Here is a 25,154-nt window from a genome sequence, read left to right as displayed (position 1 = left end):
GGGCCCAGATACTATAATTATAGCGCACTGTAATCCCGCGTCACCCAGGGAATTCGCGCTACTTAACTAAGTAACATTTTGATTCTAGAAACTTCGCATTCTTCGTCAGCTCCCATTCCTTTTTCAAAAAATGGCGTCGTCGCTGGGGGATACCAGGACCAGACCAGCCCCAAAGCTCCAGCACAGCACGCTCCGAATGAAATTCTTTACAATAATTTTTGTGAGATATATTAGGAGTAAACATTTTATCTGAATTTTTAATTTTCTTATTTTTTATTGAAATATTCTGTAAGTCTTTTACTTACAGTTGTTTGTTTGACATCTCTAAAACGTACCAAAGACAAGAAAGATTTTTCGTTTGACGTTTCAGTTCCAGCTACTTTCCAGCTGCAAAACTGACTGACGTTTGTGTGTAAAAAATTGTGAAGTGAGAGACCGATCTCGAGCTGTTTATTATTTACATTTCATTTAATCCGATTATCGTAACCATTATCTGTGTCACAAGAAATTTCGTAATCTTGAACATTGGCAACGTAAACATCTACAATGGAAGTGGATCAGTACACGAGTGATTGGAGCTACACCGGCGAAGGGTCGCGGCTGCCGCTTATTGACGAATCCACGGCTCTAGGAACTCAAGCTCCGAAAGACAGGTCACCTTCAATGTCCTTTATCCCAAAAATCGATTAACACTAGGTTTCTGCGCAGTTGATCTCAAGATAATGTGTTATGTATGTACCACCTCCGAAATTGGTCAACGCGTTGTTTAGGCCTAGCCGCCGCCTACGCTTCGCTCAACTCTGTTGCTATGTCTCAAAATGATTAAATAACATGTGCTCTCAACAGCATGCTCATTAAACCGATATAAAAAAGCGTCGTAGTTAGAATAATACGTAAATATGCGTTTAAGTGATTGTGGTCTGTGAAAGTTCAACATGGAGCTGTCACTGGGGCCTGTCGGGAGGTGATTGAACTCGTTATCGTGTCTGTTTGTGTGCGAATTGAATCATGGAGTGTGTGTTAATAGCACTTAATTTATGTTTGCAATAATGCAGATTATTGATGAGGCTGATGGCTATTGTAATTTTGATTAATATTAATCTTTAGTACATCAAGTTATTGTAGAAGCTTTAAAAATGGTTAAGATTCAATCAATGTAATGATGTCTGTTAGATTGTAATTGTCAACTTTCGTCACTATGTTCCTTAAGTGAAAGTTGCAGGCACACAGTAAAAGAGTGCACTTAAGGACTATTAAAATTATATTGATCCGTATTATTAGAATCAATGGGTTTCAATGCCAGTGGATTTTGTCATCATATATGGACTGCAAACCTATTTATAATGCTTTGGTTTTCTTCCACCTTAATTTCATTTTACCCAGTTACAAAAATATCTTGATCTCAAAACAAAATAGTGTCAAAATGCCTGAATCCCGGACTGCCTAATTTTTTTCTCAAAATACCATATTCCCAAAATGCCTAAACTTCATACTAACATGGTGTCTTAATACCTAAATCCCAAATTATCTATATTGGGGTAATTCTAGGTTAAGAGGTATTAACAATCCCTTAAAATTTTTCTTTTTCATAAAAAAATACATGACAAATTTTGTCCCCCATATTCTGTCTACTACCCCGGCCATTTTGTAATTGTAAAATTATTGTGATTGTGACCTTAATTATTGCACTTTTAATCTTAATCGTGTTGCATTTGATTATAAACAACCAACCTAGCAATGGTCATCTTTTTGCTCTGATTGCCAGTAATTTTGCTTATGACATCTATAATTGTCGATACTATTCACTAAACACGGTATCTCCCCTGAAAAAGTTTTATTTCAAAATGATTTATTTAAATACTTTGTTTTATAAATTTGTATATTTACTATAATTTGTGCATAGATTATAGTAATAGTTTTTATTTATTTATTTACAATGATATCTGTTTTCACATGAAAAAGTCTCTCCCTCAGCATCTCTGCCCTGACACATAATTTTTGATAATATTCACTGGAGAAATGAATCATTACATTTTAATTTGCTCAAATCTGTAAGACGGCTCATCAAATTCACATTTTTTCTTCTTTTTGAAGAAATCAGGGGGACTGTTCTCTGTAATTACATAGAAAAAACTACAGTCTTTCCCTTGGTCTCATCTAAAATGTAAAAAAATTCAAAAATGACTGGTGAACTTGCAGGTATACATAGATATGGTGGATGGATAGGTATGGTTTGTAGTTGGTAAAGTGAAATTTTAATATATATGTTGTGCCGAAATTTCTATGTCAGCAATTACTTCTTAACTTAGATGATTAATGAGTGCTATGTTTTCCAATATTATGGTCTTTAGTTCCAGCGGACTATAAAAAGTAATTGTTAATACAACACAACAGAAGGCCAGCATTAGCCCATCCAGGCTAACATCATGCTGAGTCGGGACTATTTAGTGGCTAATATGTGTCATGTAATGTTATGTATAAGTTTGTTTTTTGTTCCTCTTTTTTTATCTGTATATTTTTGCCACAAATAAACTATTTCTATTTCTAACAAAGGTAATGAGGGCTACCTTTTTGTGCTCACCAGTTGGCGCCACTGTAGATGGTGGTCCACAAAAAAAAGATCTCAAAATTCTGCATTGCTTATTTTAAAAAAAATATCTAATATACACAAAGGTATTTTAACATCTAAATTTACCCTTTTTCAACCTGAATAATTTAGCATATATCTTAGTTGGCACTTTTTAAAACCACTAACATTTTTTTGAACTATATCAAATGCTCGTAAACTATGATTAATAAAAGCATTGCACTTAAGACATAGTTAAACTTAATATATAAAAAAAATCCTATCAGAAATTCGGTGTTTGATGAAATATACTTTACAGTACATATGGGGCTACTTTATAGCACTAGTGCGAGAAGTAGCATATTACGTTACTGTGTCGAACATTTAAAGGGCCATATGTACTGTAAAACGTTGTACGATACATGTGCGAATAGGTAATTCGCAACTCGTGTCGATTTAAAACACTCCCTTCGGTCGTGTTTTAATTTATCGCCACTCGTTTCGAATTTCCTATTTTTCGCACTTGTATCGTAATGTACTATTTTATCATTTGGGTATGATCAATAATCATCCATATTAGTAATTCATATCAATATGAATTACCTCTACCTTCCATAATATGAATAAAAGTCATGACATATTCAGCCATTTTGAGAAGAAAACAATTTGACATTTAAAAGGCATTCTGGGACTAAGTTGTTTTAAAATTTAGGACATATCACTACAATGGTATTATGATATTTAGGTAGAATGAAACCAAAGCTTTTCAACACAGTTTTCGTTAAAAAAATGTTTATAATAAGCAACCTGTGATATTATGAACTACTTGTCTTTCATTTTTCTATACCCTTTCCAACAGCGGTATCATGGTCGCATTTTATCACCTGTCATGTCATGCCTCACTTTCGCACTTACATACTTGTTAGAACGTGACAGGCATGGTGACAAACGATAAAAAGCCGACCATATTAGCCCTACAGGGTCAATTTAGGTAACATATATTGGTATGCAAATAAAAAATTCTGTCTCTATAGATCGTGCCATTCACGATGACGCGTGTCTTGACTCGTATTGTCATGTTGCTAAAGGTTAGATTTGACAAATCTGCGCGTCATCGTGTATGACACGAACTATATATCTTTACGAATGGAACAAAACTAATTGCTCACAACTCCCAGTAAACATTGACCATTAATTATTATAGTACCACAGTTTGAGCCATAAACCAATAAAATTGTTTGTCTGCAGGCTGATAGCAGTGCTGGACCAGGTGGAGATGCGCGTGGAACGCCTCCGACGAGACACAGTGCGCATTGAGGAGGAGCGTGACTCTCTGCTCTCTACCTTGGATAGTGTAAAGCACTCGGAACTGCTGGCAGAAGTCTCGGAATGTAAGATATGGACATATTTACTTATTAATAACCCTTTAATAGAAATGTGAATCTGAATTTGTGATATAAAAATTCATATGATTAGTCATACTTTATAATCCTAATTATATTATTATCCATGCTGACTTCGAACATTTAAGTAAAGCACTTTGATTTGGGCCAAATATACATATATTCAAATATAAGTTTTCACTCTAAACATAATAAGTTAATTGCTCATGCGAAATGTATGTATAAATACATAGGATTGCAAGTGTTATTTAAACGTCATATTTTCAAAGAAGTTTGATATTTAAAATAACACTTGCAGAACCTGGGCTATCTAAATCGCTGCCAACGTAGCTTGGTCTAACCATAGAGAAATAAGAAGTAATAGAGTGCTCACTCCATACATCAGTTTTGGTCTCGTTGAGCATTAGACTTTTTGTTTGCCGCGATATAACTATATGTCGCGCGATATGTCGACTGCGAATATAATAAGCATTTTGGGACCAAAACTGATGTATGGAGTGAGCACTCTATTACTTCTTATTTCTCTATGGTCTAACAAGGCTCGGAAACCGGATAAATTTCCAAACCGTTATCATGTACTTGGCGCAAATTTTTTAATTTCGGTTTCGCTCAAATAGCCGTTATTTTTAAACCGGTTTTTATGAGAACAGTTCTAGTCAAATAAACCGGTTTAGAACAGTAAAACCGGTTTCTTCCTATGCCGGTGTCTATGTTTACGTGGCACACCACCAGGCAGACCGGCCGTTGCGTCGGTCGTCGAATTAACCGGTTTTTGTAGGTTACAATAAAGTTCTTAAAACGTTCTCGTTCTTTTAAAAGTTGTACCTCTGAGGTACACCGAAATAAACCGGTATTTTAAAAACCGGTTCCGAGACTTGTGCTCTAAGTCTAGTTTTTTACCAAACAAAAAGTAGTATGCAGTTGCAACTTTTTGCATAAACTCATTTGTTGAGAGTTTCTTTAAATAGCTGTTAATGGATCAGTTAGATCAAATCAGAGATCAAAGTAGTAGATTATAACAATTTAAAATGGTGCACCCCTATTAATTATATAAATTATGAAACAGGCGTGCTCTGCACACGCCTCCTAATGGCGTCATGTGCATTGGGATGACGTTTGAAATGTTATGTAAATGGTCGTAAACTAATTTTGTCTATCATTAGTCTTACCCTTATTTAGGAGACTGATGTTACCCTAATTCAAAATTATGTTTAACAATCAATACAAGCAAAATAAATAGTTTATTTTATTCATTAAATAATAAATAAAATAAATAAATAATAAAAAAATAAATAATAAATTGACTAAGTCCCACAGTAAGCTCAATAAGGCTTGTGTTGAGGTTACTTAGACAACGATATATATAATATATAAATACTTACAAATACTTAAATACATAGAAAACACCCATGACTCAGGAACAAGTATCCATGCTCATCACACGAATAAATGCCCTTACCAGGATTTGAACCCGGGACCATCGGCTTCGTAGGCAGGGTCACTACCCACTAGGCCAGACCGGTCCTCTTCGATTCATTATACATTAATATTTAGGTAACTGCCATAGGAATAATTATTCCTAGGTTTGGAACTTATTATAGCTTATTTCATATTAATCTCTTTGTTATATCCATATTCTTTTGTATTTGTAAAAGAGAATTGATGATTGTCTTATTTGGATGTACAGGCGACAGAGACGATATCTCGCGGTACGCGGAGCGTATACTGGCGCGGGCGCAGACGGTGGAGGTGTGCGTGCGCACCGACCGCGACCCGCAGCAGGAGGAGGCTCTGCACCAGGTAACTCCCGGCCAGCGGCTAGAGGTTGTGGCGCCAGCTCGAAACGATGCCGCCATACCTTTGGCCTTTGATCTCTTAGATGGCGCCACTTTTTGATAATTAACAAATTTAACACATATCAGTGAATAATAAGGAACAAAGTCAAATGGCATTCTAAAAGTTTTAATCATGTGTTAAAAAGATGGCAGTAAATTTACTGTGGCTACAAAGTTTTCTTTGACAATCCACCTCTATTTCAAATTCTCTTTTCATATACTAACATCTTATTGCACAGAAATGTGTGTGTGTGACGGTTACATATAAAAAAATACCCTAAGACTAGGAACACACGGCGTTACGGCGTATATTTGTCAATAGAAATAGGAGCGAAAGTAAAAAAAATCGGGTCTACATTTTGTCAAATTTCTGCTGACGAAAATTAACTCGCCACTCTATAAAAACACAACTTTAATTTCAGGTAAACATGTACATCGACCAACTAGTAGTGTCGGTACAAGACGACGCGTGCACGGCGCACGCGCGCTGCCAGGCCTACATGGCGGCGTGCTCCAGCGCGAGCGACTCGGCCGCCACCGACAAGAACTTCGAGACCGCCATCCTGGGCTGCACGCTCGACGACCAGAAGCGCGTCAAGAAACGCCTGCAGGGGCTCATGGACTACTTCGCTAAGAAGAATGTGACCTCGTGCTCGTGAGCGTGTGATTGTGTAATGTTGGCACTGCTGGATGATAGTGGGTTGTGTTAAAAAAATCGTACCAGAAAAGCTATTAAGGTTTTGTCTAGCGTTCACAGATACTGGGACGTTTCACGTGATTATTTCCCTAGAACATCTAAAGGTAGGATCCCATCAGTATACGGCACTGTGCGGTACAAGCATTTTTGTGCTTAATATGCTTGTGCCGTACAGTGCCGCACACTGGTGGAATCCCGTCTTAACACTTCGAACTTTGCGACACATAATACAACCAAAGTGTTATTAATGTGCTTCCCAGTAGATGGCGCCGTATTTTGTAGTACTTAACTGGACTGTTAAACGTTAACTTTAGACAGCCAGTTTTTCTGCATAATTTACATTAGTTATCGAACTATATCTCGTTTGTTTAGCATTATAATAAGGGTGAACAATCTTGATGTGACTTTTTATTGAATATGGCTTTAAAAAAAATAGTAACTATTACTTAAGAAAGCAAAAAACGTAAATATAATAGCTACATAGTTGCTGAGACTTACTTTTCAATAAAAATACACATCAAGATTGTTTAGCCTTTTTTTAATGCAAAAAAAAAACGGGCAAGTGCGAGTCGGACTCGCCCACCGAGGGTTCCGTACGTTTTGGTATTTGGTGTTATAGCGGCCACAGAAATAAATTGCAACTGTCTAGCTGTCACGGTTTATGAGATACAGCCTGGGGACAGACGGACAGCGGAGTCTTAGTAATAGGGCCCCGTTTTACCCTTTGGGTACGGAACCCTAAAAACGAGGCATAGAAACACAATTTTTTTCTTACACTGCATCTCTTCTACAATGAATATTTTTTTGATATAGATACATATAATATGAAAGTATAAAAAAAATCGTTTAACTACCAACTTACAGAAGTGATAATTTAATAGGAGGTTCCATATAAACTAAAATACCTTCACTAGTGAAGTGCTCTGGGGAAATTAACTAAAATAGAGTTTAGGCAAAATTAAACTTTGTGTCAGCGTCATAGAAACTGACAATGTTTATTCATTATTATTTATGTCTTGTGGCAGACATTGGGCAGCAGTGTCACTGTTATAGACTAGTATTATTTATTATCGCTACGGTAGTTCGATTTTGTATCGCAATGTCGGTGTTCACGCCTTTCCACGACAGAGTTGTGTCACTTAAGTTTCTGATATCTCTCTGCTTCGATGTGTATAGGCCCACTTTATAAAAGCTTGTAATTTGTAAAACAAGCCAAAAGCCTTATAAGCCGTGTTGTTATATCCCGGATTCTGTGACGGCTGTTTGATTGCCCCAATTGGTCAACAAATATATCATTGTCGTACATAATTGGTCCATTGAATTGATTTTAGTATCTGGTATATAAAAACATGGTGTAGCTCCTGCTTGCTTTTGCGTTACAAATTACAAAATAAGCCTCAAGTGCTATTGTTCATTGCGGTGAGTATTTATTTAATGCTTCTTCATTTGCATTTTCTCTTCAAATGTATGTTTACATTTTTACTAAAGCTAGCTCAAGCGGTTTACGCGATTCTTTCGACACAAATAAGTATCTCATGCGATTGTCGCAATGTGCAATGTAGACATTTAATTCCAAAAGTTGTTATCATGTGCTTTGTCTTGCTTTAAATCCTTTGGTATCTCTGTGTGGTGTGTACCATCAGCCTGCGTGGCGAGCGTGCAGCGCGGCGGGCGGCGGGCGGCGGCCGTGCCCGCTCGCCGCTCACACGCCTACGTTTGCATTTGTTGAACATAAACGCCGTACGCTCCGCCCAGCGGCACTCGGGCTGTATACTAACATAAAAATCTAATGTTAAGAGAAAGGCCAGGGGGTATTTCAATCGCCTTCCGACCGACAAATGTCTGTATTTTTAGTAGTTATTTAAAAAAAAACTTTATACATTCACCAATAAGGCAAATTGATTTATTCGAAGTTTGTTGTCTTTAGACATACTTCCATACGTTTGTCAGATATATTGTTTGTGTTAGAGAAATAGCTTTATTTTTGCATTCTTAAGTATACGGACCAGAAATGTAACAGAGATGTTAGTCTTTTGACTATTATGATGCAGTAGTCTTAAACTTATTTAGACGTTTGTGTTGAAATTTGGTTGGTACTTTTCACCGATAGATAAATTCATTAGTTATTGGTATTTTTTTGATTTTATCCTATTCATTCTGCCAAAATTGAAGATGGGTATTTCATATTTGGCCATATTTGATAATGTGTAAATTCCCAATCTTATAACTCAGATATAAGGTCTAAAATGCAAATGTAAATATTATTTATATGGTCATCATGATATACAGAGTGGGACAAAGACGGGTACTGCCAACACATGAAAAAGATAGGTAAAGGGGAATGTTGATGACTACAAGTTATGCTCACAATTTATGCTTCTTTTGAAGTAATAGTGAATAATTTTAGTAAAAAGAAGTGTATTTTTATGTAAAGTTTTGTAAACACTTCAACACGTTCCCTGTCCGGGCGCCCCCAATGTGGGGTCATGAAACTTTTTCAAGAGTCCGTGTTCCATGGGTTCACAACTTCAAATGACCCCACAATTTGGTCGTGTGACTTTGTCATATCAATTTGTATGGGGACAGTGAACGTGTTAATGCACATTGGGGTGAGAAGATTTCGAGAAGTTGTCAGAAAAGTGTCACATGAAGTTAGTTAACAATTGAGTTTAAGTCATTCGACTCTTTGGTTTTTAGCTTTTTTCGATGCAATGTTGTCTGTTATATAAAGTCGATTTGTAATTGTCTACCAGTTCTAGATTAAGGCACATTGATAGCGCCCCTTCTAAGTTTGATGCTAGTGATTATCTTTAGATAATTCCTATCTTGTATGGTTAGAAAAGGTGCGAGTGAGGACACTTTGGTTTTGCGGAAGAGTCAACAACTCTTGCCGGTCGATGGTTACGACTACGAGTAAAGCATTCATTACTATAGCGTTTTTATAATTTTATATGTAATATACGTATAATAGCTAGATTTAAAATTGAACAAATGTTACTTATTTTTGTGTTAAAGTTGCACTGCCTGGTTCGATGTGGTTTACTCTTGTTAGGATCTTATTTTTATGCCATTGGTTTGCTAAAATGCGAGTCGAGTGTCTTTTAATTGATATGGAAAATTGCCTTTTTGATGATTAACGAAATTGATAATGCTAAAGCTATAAAAAATGTAAGTAGGTACTTAGTGTTAAGGTTTGGTGTCTGGGAGACGAAATAGATACGTAGTTTCCGGTAATGAAAATTGTTTTCTTTGACAGCAAAGAATTATTGATTGTAAAATATATGTTAAATCGAATAAAAATCGTGATTGATGGCGGCTCTGGACATAATGTATATCGTACTCTGGCTATCTAAAGTTTACCAAAAGTTTTTCAGCGTCAGCTACTAGAGCTCTCAACGTCGACAAGATTATTTCTCCACATCTACCATCAATACCTCTTTCTTCGATAGTAATCGGTCTTGGACCCTGATTTGTTAGTGACTTTTGGTTGTAATTCGTGCTACACTTACTGATGTGCAATCGGAAAGTTTTCAAAAATGCGAAATTTCCACATGGAAAATTTTCTGAAACATCTCATATTTTTGTATGAGAACCGAAATGTTCTATGTATTTCTAAAATTATGTTAGAATGTTTGTGTTGTTAGAAACTTTCTCAGGAAAAAAATCCAGAAATTTCCGGGAACTTATCCATCTTTTTGAAAACTTTCCGCAACTTGCACATGCAACCACAAGCGGTTACATCTTTCTGACGGCTACTTCTAGAGGCTACTACTTGTAGGACACTTGTAGCTGTCAGATTCGTACTACACTCTGTGGTCGTCTCCCGGCCGCCGAGCGGGAGTGGCCGGCTTGCTTCAAGCAACTTGTACTGTAAGAAACTCCAAAGTACCTCTTTATTTATATTGTAATGTCTAATAAAATATGTAACATTATATAAGTTTGTTTAATTTCGCTCTTAAACTTCAGTATTATCTCGAGTAATGTTCTTATTCTAAGCAAAAAATAGCACCAGTTATAAAAAATAATTTATTTCCACATTTTTATACAATATGAGTTATTTACATGATTCAATGTCATGGATCTATCAATATGAACAATAGTGACTAAGTTTGAAGAGTAAATTAGTATTTTCTTATAAATGTATTACTGAAACGAGTCGCAAATCGCAAAGCGTTAAAATATGCCTGTGCTGGTTCAAAATACGACTGTAACTTTTCGCTGAAGTTTACATTAGTGATAAGGATATCATAGAAAATCCTATTTCATTTTATTTCAGATTCAATAATACACCTATAGTTATCTTAAGTATAATAATTTTGTTGGCATCTAAACTAACATTAGGTATTCATTGCACATCGCAAATATTTTTACACTACTACACATATGTACACGCGTACAACTAACCTACGTCTAATATACATATATATGTTTGTTGTCGAACATAACTAGATCCCATTTCATATAAATTTATAATTTTATTATTCAAAACAGGCAACACTGGTCAAAAGGTCAAGCGCGGTTCCTGCAAAATTATAACTTGTAACTTCACAAAACTAGGTCCAAGTGTCTAGTCCAGTTTATAAATCAAGGTATTCGGCCTCCATGTCCTCCATGCCATATGGAAACTTTTGTAAGTATATAATATATAAGCAGGGAGTTGAGGGAGTATCTAAGAAACTTTGTAAAACCGTATAAGGATTTGCTACGCCGGCTACGTTTGATCGCTAAACCGCTAGGGTCAAAATCGTCACATTTTCAGTTTATAAGTTGGCGTAGGCGTTTGACAATCACAGCACAGTACTTATACTATAACAATGGCGCGGGTACACCGTCATCTAGACTCATGTCACGATTTAACCTTCTTTAATTTTACAGCTCCTCTACTGTAACCAACGCGAATGTGTAGTAGATAAATAAGTTCGTCGCTATTCACCTAGTCACACGAATGTGCAACTGCAGAGTTAGACCGCGGACAGTGGTCACTGTGGCACGTTCAAACGCAAAATGCAATGTGTAAAAATCCAAGGTGGCTTTCCTCTCTGTCAGGCCAAAGCCTGGACACAAACTCATAGCGGGGGCGGGGGCGATTAAATGTATGAATGTCCTTGAACGCCTGCTCGTCGCGTCGCTGCCCGCTGGCGTCCAGTCCGCGGCTTCAAGATATGTTGGTCCAGTTAGAGTATCCGGCAAGCGTTCCTCAGCACGTTCTTCTTCTTGCCGCCGGGCCGCGCCTTCACCGGTCGCAGCAGTATTGTTCCGTTGCTGCTCAGGTTCGTGAAGTTGCCTGCAAATAACAATAACTTAACAATTTGACCGAATGAAGAAGTCTTCATTCGGTCAAATTGTAATTACTTAATTGACGTACCTAGTGTACCTACCTATCCCATGAAAGCGTGATGAATTGAACACGTGACACCAAACTAAGGATCCTTAGGTCATTGATTAGTGGTTGTGCCTCGAAAGAAGTGTCATATAGCTAATCTAAGTGGCAGGCGTAATAGAAAACGAATGCGAATGAATTTCTCAAGAAAACTTGTGGCTGACGAAAAGTGCAAATAGGCAAACTTGGCCTTAGACTGCGTCTTATGGAGGAATATAGATTATAATAATAAGAGGAATGTGAAGGAACTGAATATTTAGTGCACAACATGTCGCAGATTGTATCAAATTATAGTGACATTTTTCTTACTGGCGTTAGCCCATAAGTATAATTCGTGTCATCCACGATGTCGCGCAGATGTCGCCCGCGTCTTCGTGAATGACACAATCTATGTATATGGCAGCAATTAAAACTCCCCAACGAGTGTGCACATTGAATAGCCGCACTTTCAAGTGGGACAGTGCCGACAGTGGGCACTTATATGTAAGTGGACATTCGCGCTGATCGGAAGAAAGTTTGGAACAAGGTGTTTAACTGCTACATAGGCCGTTTATGGCGACACTCGGTAAGTGAACTTTCACTCTCGGAGCCAAAGATCATTGTCGTACTATGTGCATTATTGCGACTAGATGGTTATTGGCGCCTTTTTTTTACGTTAATTTGTTAGTTTAAGTCAGGGGTCTGGTACGAGTAGGTACTGTACATAACAGGAGTGAGTGGTGACAGCGCAAAGCAGCCTGTTGTTAAGGAAAATCGGATTATCTACGTCTAACAGCCGCGTGAAAGGTTCGTATCCTACTATAGTACTGACCTATGACGGGCGTGGTGACTGCGCAGGGCGGCACGTCCTCGTCTTCGCGCCGCTGGTCGGCCAGGCAGCGCGCCGCCAGCGCGCGGAACACGGCGCCGACGTTCACGTCCTCTTTTACTGACGCGCGCATCAGCCGGCAGCCCAGCGCGCGCGCCACTAGCTCTGCCTCGTCCCTGCATAAGATAATGTAAGTTACCGCTCGCCAGCACATATGCCACTGTTAGGAAACAGTCTCCTTTCTTTGTGCAACGGTTTGGCCTATAGCTACGTTAGCCGGACACGGATTCAGGAGATTTTACAACTACTAGTACTATTTACTAGGAACGAACATCTATGGTACGAGCCGGGGTTAAGTAAAATACACGGCCCCCCTTAAACCGCACCTTACCGTTCAGCGATCATGAGCTGAAAATTCAAAATATCCCTAATATGGTAAGTGCTAAGTACTTTGTGTAGCTGCAGGTATATTTTTAGGGCAAGGCACTTATTTCATAGAAAACTCTCGTACTGTAACTTTATAGGCCAATCAAATTAGACTTTTCCCAAAAATTTAATATAATATAATACCTTCATCTGCAATCTGTGTTTGCGCAATCTCAGGAGGTGTTTATACATTTGTGCTCATTTTTTTGTTGGTAGCCTGAAAACGGTACGTCCGATGGAGGAAAATGTTATTCGGTTCTGAGCATCTTAAACTTTAAATTTGGTTCAGTGGTACAGACGAAATCAAAAATTAGAAACATGGAAAATTTCTTGCAAGCTTATACTTATTAAGAAAAAATATGTTATTCACCAGTGTCTGATTAACCAAACATTGCTGGTAGTGGCCATTAATTGGTGGTGGATTCCTTCTACGTCGAGTGGTTTCACAGTCCTAGAAAAAAAAAAGCGGCCAAGTGCGAGTCGGACTCGCCCATGAAGGGTTCCGTACCGTTTATGTCGTATAATAAAAAACTACTTACTAGATCTCGTTCAAACCAATTTTCGGTGGAAGTTTGCATGGTAATATATATCATATATTTTCTTTAGTTTTATCATTCTGTTATTTTAGAAGTTACGGGGGGGGGGGACACACTTTTTACCACTTTGGAAGTGTCTCTCGCGCAAACTTTTCAGTTTAGAAAAAAATGATATTAGAAACCTCAATATCATTTTTAAAGACCTATCCATAGATACCCCACACGTATGGGTTTGATGAAAAAAAAATTTGTATTTCAGTTCTAAGTATGGGGGGGGGGGGGGTAACCCCCAAAATTTATTGTCTTTTTTTCTATTTTTGTGTGAAAATCTTAATGCGGTTCATAGAATACATCTACTTACCAAGTACTTGAACTTATACCTAGTTTCGGAAAAAAGTGGCTGTGACATAAACGGACAGACAGACGGACATGACGAATCCATAAGGGTTCCGTTTTTTTCCATTTGGCTACAAAACCCTAAAAACCCCTAGGCGCCCACAATTTAAAATCTATCTATCAAACTCGGATTACAACGCATCGGATTGCACCAGAGAGAAGCAAATAGTATGATAATTAGTAGGTACTTATAATTGGTCCATGCTTGCACTAACATTTATGTACTTATAATGCCATAACATGTAAATATTGACTATCTACATCCAGTTATGCATGTTTTTAAGCAGATACAAGATGTTTATGATAATGATGAAAGTGACTCACGGTCCGACGACGCACTGGTCCATTAGATCTATTTTATTTTGAACTATGATGGTTGGGATTTCTCCACATTCATTCTCCACCTGAAAGTAAATAAAACAATTGATTTAAATACAGTATTCGCCTTTTCAGTTTCAATAAGACACTACTCGACAAATTATACGTCACAATGCTATTAGGTACCTGGATAACTGTGTTATTATTTGAGGATACCTGTCACAAAAGTCATCTACAGTCTGGAATCCTCATTTCAATGTTCACATTAACACAATTGAAAAAAATCAGAACAAATTCATCAGAACAATGAAATATAAATTTAAATCTTTTTGCCCTGACAATTTGGCGTCTCTTCAAACCCGTAGAGAAATTCGAGATCAGATATTTTTGTTCAAAATCATACATGGCCTTATTGATTCTCCCAATCTTTTGTCTAAAATTTCAATTCGATGTCTTGATCAGCGAACTCGCTCCACAAACCTATTTGCAATTCTTTGGTCGTACTACATATGGAAGAAATAGGTTCTTAGCTAGAGCGTGTAGAACTTATAATGATTTTTTTTCTGATATTGATATATTCCATTTATCATTACAACAGTTTGTTTCTGCAATAAAATGTACAGGTAATAATAATATTGATTAGTTACTATATTTCAGCATACTTGCCAATTTTTTTATAATATTTTCAACAGTTAGAGTTATTTGAGTTTTGCATGTTTTAATATTAATGTTAATTTCTGAGCAACATAATTGTTATTACTCATTAGTGGAAACTGTTTGGCTTGTGAATGTGTAATTTGATTTACTATGTGTGTTGTTTTTGCCTGTTTGTTTCCCAATGGTTTAAATAAATAAATAAATAAAAGACAAATAAGGCACAGGACAAAGAGGTTCAAGTATGGTAGGTACACATAAAGCAACAGTATATTTGAATAAGTACAAGTTATCAAGTAGGTATACTATCAAATTATAAACACACTTGAAAATAAAGTCAAAGTTGATCTTTGGTAAAGTTTCTTGCTCCGGTACATTGTTACACGAATTAAAGTTTTAGGGGACAATCCGGACTCCCTTCTCTTCCATTCATGGCATCTATGCTCTCAACAGTGCTTTGGATTGCAGTAGCCGACTCCAAGTACTTCGCTAGAAGCACGCCCCGTCCACCGGACGAACAGTTTATCCCCATCACGTAATTATTCTTCACAGGAATGAACAGATACTTGTAAATCCGATCGCACGAGCGGTAGAGCGACTTGACTTCATCATCTCCGTAGTAAGTGACCGTAGTCAACTTCCCAACGTTGTTTACATACGACGACTGTACAATTTTCATGTTCCCTGAGACATTAGCGCTGGAACAAGCGCTTTGAAGTGAAATTATTTCATCCTGAGATGACTTTTTGAAATTAATCACTTCACAACTTCTTCTCTGTCGGCTGTTCGGTGGCCAGAAGTATACAGCGTACCAATTTCCTTGAAGGGTAGTCAGATCGAAGTTATTTCCTGTTTTGTAATAATCGATGCATTGAGATTCTCTGGAACTTTCACAATTAACAAATAACACTACCAAAACTAGAATCAGACGCTTAATGCACATTGCGCATTGTTTAACAACGCAAATTGAAATGAATTTGATCGGCGTCCAAACAGTGACTGATAACATCGAGTATTTACTGGAGCTATTATTTTTGGAGCTTATCAATGATTCGCGCTAGTTATACCGCGGATGTGTGACGTGACCTTTATTATCTTTGCGATCAGGATGTCGAGTGATGTTTCAAGCTTAAATAGCGCAGCGTAGTGCAGTAGCGGAAGATGCAACTATTAGGATTAACTGTTATTGACTACTAGTGTACTATTAGGATTAATTGACGAGATTGGGACATGCACTAAGCTCAGTGGCTATTCGACCAAATAGATATAGAATTCACGTATTCCTAAATCAGTTCATGGTAGTTGGATATAGCAAAGCCTTAGTCGACTTTGCTAAATCACAAAAAGGAGCATAATTTTATCGTATCGTTGAGTAAGTGCGAACACGTCGACGGATATTGACAAGCGCCAGGTAATTGTAGGCGACAATGCGAATCGATCGGAACCGGTTGGCCACGTTATGCCGACCGCAGCGCGTGACCGGCACAGGCTCCAGCTGCGATAATCGATTTATACATGCCTGCAGCTTTGTAGCCAACTTATGGACTCACTTTGCACTGTCATGCCCGACTTCGATCGAAAGGAAAATTCACTTGTTTGTGTTCAAAACTTTGTCCAAGTCTTACGTACTTGTCTCTTCAACCTGTCAAGTAGTTTCTTCAAGCCTCTGTTCTTAAACAAAATGTCCCAGAATATTCGGTAAGTCACATATAGGGTTGCCGATGTCGTCCGGTAGATGGTCCTTTAAAATTCATGTCATACTTGATACGCTTGAAGTACCTGTACTGGTATTCTGTATTCGCGCTTCTAAGTACGCCTTATGATGGATGTCCCACGTCTTAAACTGTTCGGTTTTTTTTAATACTACGTCGGTCGCAAATAAGCATACGGCCCGCCTGATGGTAAGCAGTTTCCGTAGCTTATGTACGGCAGCAACTCCAGGGGAGTAACATGCGCGTTGCCGACCCTAAACCCCCCCCCCCCCCCCCCCCCTCTCTCACCGGCAGAAACACAACACAGTAATAGGAAAGTTAAATTAGACCCTAAATTAATGCAGTTCTGACTAAAATTAAGATGACCCCCTTAGTTAATATGAATTTCATGTAGATTTTGATTAGCTGGAAGAGATCTAAATGCTAACATTAGCGTTGTGAGAATCGACAGCATGACCTTAATAACATCACCTTGCATCTCCGTGCATTCTCTCCGAAACAACAATAAGAGATCGAGCAAGCTTCGTATAAACGCTTGTGGAGAAAACTAAGAAAGTTGTTGTTGGCAACATTGACAGAATGACACAGGGAGAGGAGACTATGATGTCACTTGTTGTATTAACTATATTATATTAAACTAGATAATTATGTAGACTACTGTGAAACATAGTGTGCCTCTAGCATAAGCTTGGCAGAATAATTAACGGTGTAATAATCAGGAGCAGTGTATCAGTCACATCTTCTCCAACTTCGAGCACCTTCACCACCAAACGCTTTATGTTAATGTGAAAATTGTAACTCGCATTCAAGTTGCGCCGAGGCAATCTACAAAGATTTGCAAACGTTTTACTTTCGGGTTATTTTGTGAGAGTCCTATAGGTAGTATTGTGGTATTAGCTAGGGATCATAATACCTCAAATTTTCATGAGTTTTATTATTATTTCTTTTTACTGTGCTTATTTATTATTTCAAGAAATTTCCCGTTAAAACTGACGACCAAGTTTTGCGGAAGTGTTTAATGAGCCGGCGAAGGATATGGGCAAGTATTTGGGCAAGTCTTCCTGGGGTGGTACAGCTAAAACAACACTAATAAACCTAGAAAGAGCCCAGAGAGCTGTACTAAAGGTAGCTACTTACCGCCCATTCTTATACCCCACTGAACTCCTTTATAAAGCATGTGAAGTACTAACTGTTCGTCAACTATTTATATTAAGCACAACACTTAAGCAGCACACCAAAATTCCTTTCAACACTGCATATACTAACAAAAGGCGCAAAGATATTATATGTATACAAACCGTACAAAGAAAACACGTATTTTCTTCTAGATTTTTTGTCTTTTTGGGCCCTTATTTGTACAACAGGTTAAATTCAAAATTAGACTTATACCCACTTAGCTATGTTGGTTGTAAGAATATTCTACGACGCGCCCTTCAAAAAATGACATACGATGATACAGAGAACTTACTAATAGTCGTAAAATGATTTCTTACTGTACTTTGATATAGAATACTTAAATAAGTTATTTTGTTAAGGTTATCACCCTACCAGATTTTTATTGTGTACTATTTATAATTATAATTAAGTGAATAATTACAAATTAATTAATATGGTCCTATTCTGCCTGAAACACAGGAACTCCTAGTTCAGGCATTTGTAAACTTTTCCTTATCCTTAATCCTTAGTCTTTAAGTGCTAACACTGTACTTATACTGTTTTCAATAAAATTATTTGTTGTATTTATTTGTTGTTGTTATTTTGCTGAATGGTGAGGTACTAGAGTCTGACAGGGACCAGGGATGCGCTTGCGACGTCTTGGTCATGTCGAACATGTTACCCGCTGCGTCCATAGCACATACCTTGAGTTTCCACGATTGCAGCGGCATGAACGAGTCCCGGTTTGTAGCAGAGAAGGCCAACACGCATGTTTGCGCGCCGCGGTAGTGCCTTGGTGATGTCGAACTTCCCGCCGTGTCACAGCACATACCTTGAGTTTCCACGAGTGTAGCGCCAGGAACGAGTCCCGGTCTGTGGTAGAGAAGGAAAACACGCACGCATGCGCGTCGCGCTATACGCATTGGTGACGTCGAACTTCCTGCCGTGTCACAGCACATACCTTGAGTTTCCACGAGTGTAGTGCCAGGAACGAGTCCCGGTCTGTGGTAGAGAAGGCCAGCACGCACGCATGCGCGCCGCGGTAGTACGCCTTAGTGATGGCGTCGAACTCTTCCTGCCCCGCCGTGTCCCATAACATAAGCCGCACCTCCTCGCCATCGATCCTGGACAGATAAATCAAAAATTTAAATTTAAGTCAGAAGTTTAATAATGCATTAAGTAAAGTACTAAAAAGGTATTTTTTAAACATATTCTTGTACCAACTTATTTAAAAAAGCGCGTCCAGGCTTTCCAAATGCACAGCGCACGCGCTGCGCAATCTGAATGCATTTAGACGTAAACTGACTGGCATAGTCAACATTTTTTTTAAATTGTTTTTTATCATTTATTTTATATTTATATTATCAAGCCAAGCTCTTGCGTCAGTAGACAAAAGCGGAAAATTTTAAAAAATGTCGAAGCGTTATCGTCCCATAGAACAATTGAATTTCGCGCCTTTTTCTCAAAAATGGAGTTAATTAGAATATCGGTTTCTTTGAGAAAGTGACTTCATTTAAGCTCAGGAATGCACTCTTGAAATTAACGGACTTCAAACAAACACCGTGTTTATAATATACACAAATCTATGAAGTTGGTAACACTCTGATGATGCATGGTCACCTACGTTTATTCAACATAAGTAAGTCTAATAGAGATAGCTGTGTCTCGCTCAGTGATCATAAAATTTAATTTACCGGCCCTTCGTTAAAGAATTTATCACTCTCACATTGTTTAGTAGATACGACAAAAGCACTAAAGTTTAAACTAATCAGATTTCTCTATATTCGAGAGCTAATGTTTAGGTAGACCCAATTAGCTATTGTTTTAAACGCGATTAATTCCACTCCGTATTGCTAGAAATCTACATCTTTGAATGCTAGCTTTTCAGAGTGGAATTAATCTACATTAATCTATGTAACTTTAATAAAATTGTTTAATAGTATTTAGTACCTATTGATCGTTGACTGTTTCAATTAACTAACACTTACAAAGTGAAGGCAGTAAAAAAGAAATGTACATTGGATGCAAAGATCTATCTCTAGTCTGTTATCTGTTAGGTAGATCGTGAAACTATTATCTTCCGGTTATCACTATCAGGTTTCAGTTTTGATTTGAATAATTAGAATGTTAAGTTTGAAATATGAGAACATTCAAATAGCACCTGTTAATAGGAATGTATATGCCATGCCTGCGAAGGGTTAAATATAACCATCCTGGAGGGCAAAACTGAGAGAAGAGGATGAACGACACAGATGAAAGAACATAAAAGGAAGTAAAGACAAAAGCCCAAAATAAGCAGAAATGGAGAATTCTGCAACGACACAGGGCCAGGCCCTCTTAATAATGATGATGCCATAAATGGACCCTTTTACATCTAAGCATGAGTTAAAAACTTGATTCTTACGGTGTAAACTGAAGTTCAAGGCAGGACTACAAAATACCGATTTAAAGTCTGTGACAAGAATCTGTCATGGCTCCTCACATGATGGCCCAGCGTTGGACCAGCGAGATGGCCATGCGATGGTTATGGCTCCTGTACACGTTGGCCCAGCGATGGGCCAGCGAGGTGGCCATGCGATGGTTGAGAGCACGCACTATATATGGATTGGGCCACGTGTAGATGCGTACGCACCATCGCTAGCCCACTACCTTGATGTACGGACGAAAACCGACACCGTGGCCATCCCATCGCCATCCCGCCGCGACATAAACCATCCGACACCACTAACCTCTCATTTCAGTGGGGCAGTATGTTGGCCCAATAATACAAATGTGTTAATATTCTTTTAATTTACATTTCTTTCGATGTCATACAAATTCTTTTCTATCCATTATACAACACAGTCTTACATAATTAGTTAAATGATGTTATTTCCACTAATTTGGTTAAGAATTAGACAAGACAGAACGTAAGGAGTCGTAAATCATTCGACGGAAACGCTGAATATCGTAATACAATTAATTAAGGCTGATATTAATCGCTAATTTACATATTCTGACAAAACAAGCGATTCAACATTCAAATCTAGTCATTAACTCTTTTAGCATTTGTTTAGCTATGGTATTGATTATTATTATTATTAAAGTAGGCCCTATCCAGCTGGGATATTTGCCGCTATACTCGAATTGAAGAATGTCACTTCGATTCTTCGAAGCCTACAAGCCATAAATGCCATAATAGATTTTGTTTTCATAAATGTGAATAAATTTACCTGTCACGCAGTTGGCTGCGTGCGTGATAATGCTCGGCCGCAATGACACACATATTATAAGAACACTAACTTGTGCCCGCGGCTTCTTCTGCGTGGAATGAGGATGATGATTTATAAAAACCTACCTCTAAGCCCTTCCCTTCCTCGGGCCTCAAACTCTCCATACCAAATATCGCCTAAATCGGTTCAACAAAGGCAAAGACAGAGTTATTTTCGCATTTTTAGGGATTTGATAGTTGGTAGATGTCAATTAATATGATATTTATAGCTGAAGAAAATACTTCTGCCGTAAGCAATAACCTTGGAAGTAAAGTATGGTAAACTTAAATTGTAACTAAATGTATATATTTATCAGTCGCTCCATGAAGTCTATACCAATCGTTTTATTATAATCCCTGGTGAAACTACCGGCAGTACCGCTGGATCCTACAGTCATGGACTTTAATTGTTAAGCCCAGCTAAGGGTTCAAGCTAATTTGGTTCAAGATAATCAATACTAAATTCAGCTTCATCTGTGGTTCGTAAGGCATTTTATTTTGTACGAGTACTTACTCAATTTGTCGCTCCAAGAAGTCTACACCAATCGTCTTCTTATAATCCCTGGTGAACGTCCCGCGGCAGTACCGCTGGATCATGCTGGACTTCCCGACGCCTCCATCGCCTACGATCACCACCTTCAGCGCCACCTCCAGCTCCTCCTCACGCATCCTCGCACCATGTGGGTGTCATACATCAGTGTGCGCTGATCGCCTGGAACAATGAAGCGTGGAGTTAATGCGTTATCCTTTACTATTCTAGTCGGCTTTGCTAGTAACCAAAATTATATAGGGACATCCACAACTACATATGATAAGCAGTGAAGCTTATCACAGTAACAAACAACTAGGTATAAGACTAGTATTATATGATCTGTGGTATAAGGGAGATGTTTGTGATGCGAGCGGTTGAACGTGAAAATCCCAGGCACCTGTGATTCCTGTCCCTATTGACAACTGGTAATCTAGAGTCTAGATGCGGTAAAGGACCAGATGATTATATTAATACTGCAAAATATAACGTCCTACACCCAACTACACGAAGTCGCAACCAAATGTGACGAAAGTGATTGACCAACTACACAAATTTGGATTCAATCGACGTGTGGCGAAAGTAATTTTGTCCCAAAATTGTACCCTCTTAAGTTTCTATAACATTAAATTGACTGTGTCTTCGACAAGAGGTTTCGAGTATGAGCTTAAAGAAGGAAAATCAGCAGTAAATATTCTACTGCCGTGCCGTGTGTTAGTTATATTCCTCGGAACCTCAGTCCGTAACGTTGTGCTCAGGGAAAGTAATTACATATCAATACACTTTAGGAGACAAGTATTTATTGCTTTCTAAACGTAGCTTTCTGTTGGGTTACTCCACAAAACTTGAGAGAAAACTATTTTGATATGATTGCTGACTACTCTACTAGCAAATTAAAACAGTGTACCACGGTAAAACAGGACTGTCAAACTAAATAATATATAAATATATGTAGAGTACAGTATACGTAAAACTTGTTGCGGCATTAATTATTGTTCTTAGAAGTATTAGAACAAATTAAATTATTTTCGGAAAATATTTTAATTTGTTTTTATTTCAAGTAACACTACTAAGTATATAATTTTTAAACTGAAATAAATGTCATATACAGGCAGCATCAATAGTAGTGGATGAGACTACGAGGTAAAAGTATCTAACGTTTTCTAATAGCTTCATAAGATACATATATGTATACCTAGGTAATCTAGGTATACGTAAAACAAATACTATATGGAAGACAGCATATTGAACGCGAAATGTAGAGATATACATATTTCTCATTATTTGTAAGACTGTTAGATAGGGACAGATACTTTAGGCGCGTTGTTTTATCCGCAGTTGTTATCTGGGGGCACGGTAGTGCCTCCGCCAAGACGAGCAAAGCGAAGCGCAAGGGCACTACCTACCTTTTCTCGAAGCGCTTCGTTGTTTTTTTTTAACCCTCATAACTTGGGTTTGGATTATACCAGATAAACAAAATTCTCGGGATATAATGTCAATAGTAGACTTATTAAGCATAAACAAATTCAATTGCATAGCTCTTATACTTTAGATTTTATTCATATCTAAAAACCCCGATTTCGTTACTGACTCACTCACTCACTCACTGATGATTTTCTAAACCTTTAGGGTATTTCCTCACGTCCTAGGAAGCTGAAATTTGGTATGTAGGATAGTATTAGTACACAATCGACAAACAAAATTAAAAAGAGGGTGGAATTTCGTATGGGGAATCAATAACCGCTGAACTAATTTAGTTGAAATCTGGCATGTAGATGTTATGAGCAAGGATATAGTATAGTTTTCAATCCCAAAAAACTGTGAAAGGGGGTGAAAAAGGGTGTTAGAGGGGGAAAAGCCAGTTGAAGTTTATATGGGGAATATTTCAGGATTTTTAATAGTAAATCACCCCAACCCTTTAAATTAGGGGATCGAATATTGTCATAAGCGACTTACAAAAAGAAGTGAGATCCCATCAAAAACATTTTCATGTAAAATGTAGCCAAGACGAGACCATGGCTTGCACTGCTTAAAAGTTATCAGATCTCTTGTAGAGCCAGGCTTCTAACTCTACAAACTCTACTCCTTAGTCAAAATATGTGGCTTAGCCGTTTCGTTAATACAAGAAGTATTGTATAATAAAAAATAATGAATAGTGAATACATTGTTCACCCATGTGACTGTAGCGAAACGGCCATGCCATATATTTTGACTAAGGAGTAGAGTTTGTAAAGTTAGTGCTTGTAGAGTTAGAAGCCTGGCTCTACAAGAGATCTGATAACTTTTTGACAGTGCAAGCCCTCACCCTCGTCTTGGCTACATTTTACATGAAAGTGTTTTTGATGGGATATCCTTATTTATTATTGTTATATTTACAAATTTTACTATTAATGCCGAATTGTATATTTTTGTACACTCAAGACTAGAACGCGGATCATATTGTATTTATATTTTTAAATGACTAGTATAGTGATTGTCGTGGCACAGGGCGGTCTAAATGACTTGTGTCACGCGACGCAAATGTAAAATTAATGCTAATCTCATTTGTAACCTGAATTAAGAACATTGGCGAGGTGAGAGAGTGTAAAGTACCATGAGTTTCGTAAGACGGCCATAAAACGTGAATGGCCTCAAGCTAAGTTTTCTCGTTGGGTATTTTATAAGCATGCAACTTGGTAAAATTTAACGACACCGATTGAATCTAAAGAAGCATCTTTAGAAGCTAATGAATTACTGATGAAGTGATGAACCGTCGCATATAATCTTACTCGATAAAAATAGATAGTAGAGTTTACACTTAACATGTTATATGCGGTATTTGTACATTTTATACGCACTTCCGATAATGTCATTCCTATACTGAGTCTACAAGTAACACGGCAAAATAGGTGTATTTTGCAAACCGTTTCCCACTTTTTACCCGGCTGCTACGATTACTTACGAAAACCCGACTAGGTACTATGTATCATAATCTTCCTCGAGTTGTCCCAGCATTTTACCACGGGTCCGCTTGGCCACTAAGAATTAGCGTAGGCACTGGTTTTTACGAAAGCGACTGCTATTTGACCTTCCAACCCAGAGAGTAAACTAGGCCTTAGAATAGAATATTTTTTTATTGTAAATCTGTGTACATACAAAGGTGTTTTTCTTACATTATATGTTTCAACAGTTGCCTGCTAGGGCGTACAATTTTATTATGGTAGGTAACCTACCTATCCTAAAACTTAAGTACATAGGTGTAGCCGGTCAAACAACTTTGCCAGTAGATAAATGCGGGAAATTAAAATTTATAATTTATTCAATCTTATTGCCCGACCTGTATCTGTTGAGTGTTCCACCATGGCGTTAGAGCTACTGAACCGATTTTGGTTTGAGGTGTTATTCGATTCGTTTTTATGATGCGGGAAACATAGGCGTACATTTTTAATCGACTTTGTAATAATCTAATCGCGAGTATTTCAGGAATGACCAAACGTAGGGATGTTCTGA

The 25,154-nt window shown here is 37.8% G+C and overlaps 3 protein-coding genes across 4 annotated transcripts in view; 1 reads left to right on the top strand and 2 right to left on the bottom strand.

Moving 5' to 3' along the window:
- The first annotated feature begins 147 nt into the window (after positions 1-147).
- LOC133527849 (BAG family molecular chaperone regulator 2-like) lies at positions 148-10,438 on the top strand. 2 transcript variants are annotated; one of them, XM_061865040.1, is made up of 4 exons: positions 148-653; positions 3,815-3,957; positions 5,657-5,769; positions 6,227-10,438. In XM_061865040.1, the coding sequence occupies exons 1-4, from the start codon at positions 547-549 to the stop codon at positions 6,461-6,463; spliced, it is 600 nt and encodes a 199-aa protein (XP_061721024.1). In that variant the 5' UTR covers positions 148-546; the 3' UTR covers positions 6,464-10,438. The 2 variants fall into 2 exon arrangements, with proteins under 2 accessions (XP_061721024.1, XP_061721025.1); XM_061865041.1 differs by lacking the exon at positions 148-653 and adding an exon at positions 702-964.
- Positions 10,439-10,513: 75 nt separating this feature from the next.
- Positions 10,514-25,154, bottom strand: part of LOC133527351 (ras-related protein Rab-23-like) — a 47,736-nt gene continuing 33,095 nt past the window's right edge. Inside the window, exons 2-6 of the mRNA XM_061864301.1 lie at positions 21,651-21,848; positions 18,848-19,010; positions 14,372-14,451; positions 12,693-12,865; positions 10,514-11,785 (exon numbers count right to left, since the gene is read on the bottom strand). Coding sequence (XP_061720285.1) covers positions 11,676-11,785; positions 12,693-12,865; positions 14,372-14,451; positions 18,848-19,010; positions 21,651-21,805 — 681 coding nt within the window. The 5' untranslated portion in view covers positions 21,806-21,848 and the 3' untranslated portion in view covers positions 10,514-11,675. The remainder of the gene's footprint in view (positions 11,786-12,692; positions 12,866-14,371; positions 14,452-18,847; positions 19,011-21,650; positions 21,849-25,154) is intronic.
- Positions 15,263-16,705, bottom strand: LOC133527353 (uncharacterized). The gene has a single exon (XM_061864302.1). It carries the CDS (start codon positions 16,026-16,028, stop codon positions 15,408-15,410), a length of 621 nt encoding a protein of 206 aa, XP_061720286.1. The 5' UTR covers positions 16,029-16,705; the 3' UTR covers positions 15,263-15,407.

Source organism: Cydia pomonella, chromosome 18 (assembly GCF_033807575.1).
Source record: "Cydia pomonella isolate Wapato2018A chromosome 18, ilCydPomo1, whole genome shotgun sequence".
Taxonomy (NCBI): Eukaryota; Metazoa; Arthropoda; class Insecta; order Lepidoptera; family Tortricidae; genus Cydia; species Cydia pomonella.
The sequence above is the reverse complement of the archived record's forward strand: the minus strand, read 5'-3'. Positions and strand labels throughout refer to the sequence as shown.

Coding starts and splice junctions, on each gene's coding strand:
- LOC133527849 (XM_061865040.1), top strand. CDS start 547: ATGGAAGTGGATCAGTACACGAGTGATTGGAGCTACACCGGCGAAGGG. Junction 654..3,814: donor ACTCAAGCTCCGAAAGACAG/GTCACCTTCAAT, acceptor GTTTGTCTGCAG/GCTGATAGCAGTGCTGGACC. Junction 3,958..5,656: donor GCTGGCAGAAGTCTCGGAAT/GTAAGATATGGA, acceptor TTGGATGTACAG/GCGACAGAGACGATATCTCG.
- LOC133527353 (XM_061864302.1), bottom strand. CDS start 16,028: ATGTTATCAGTCACTGTTTGGACGCCGATCAAATTCATTTCAATTTGC.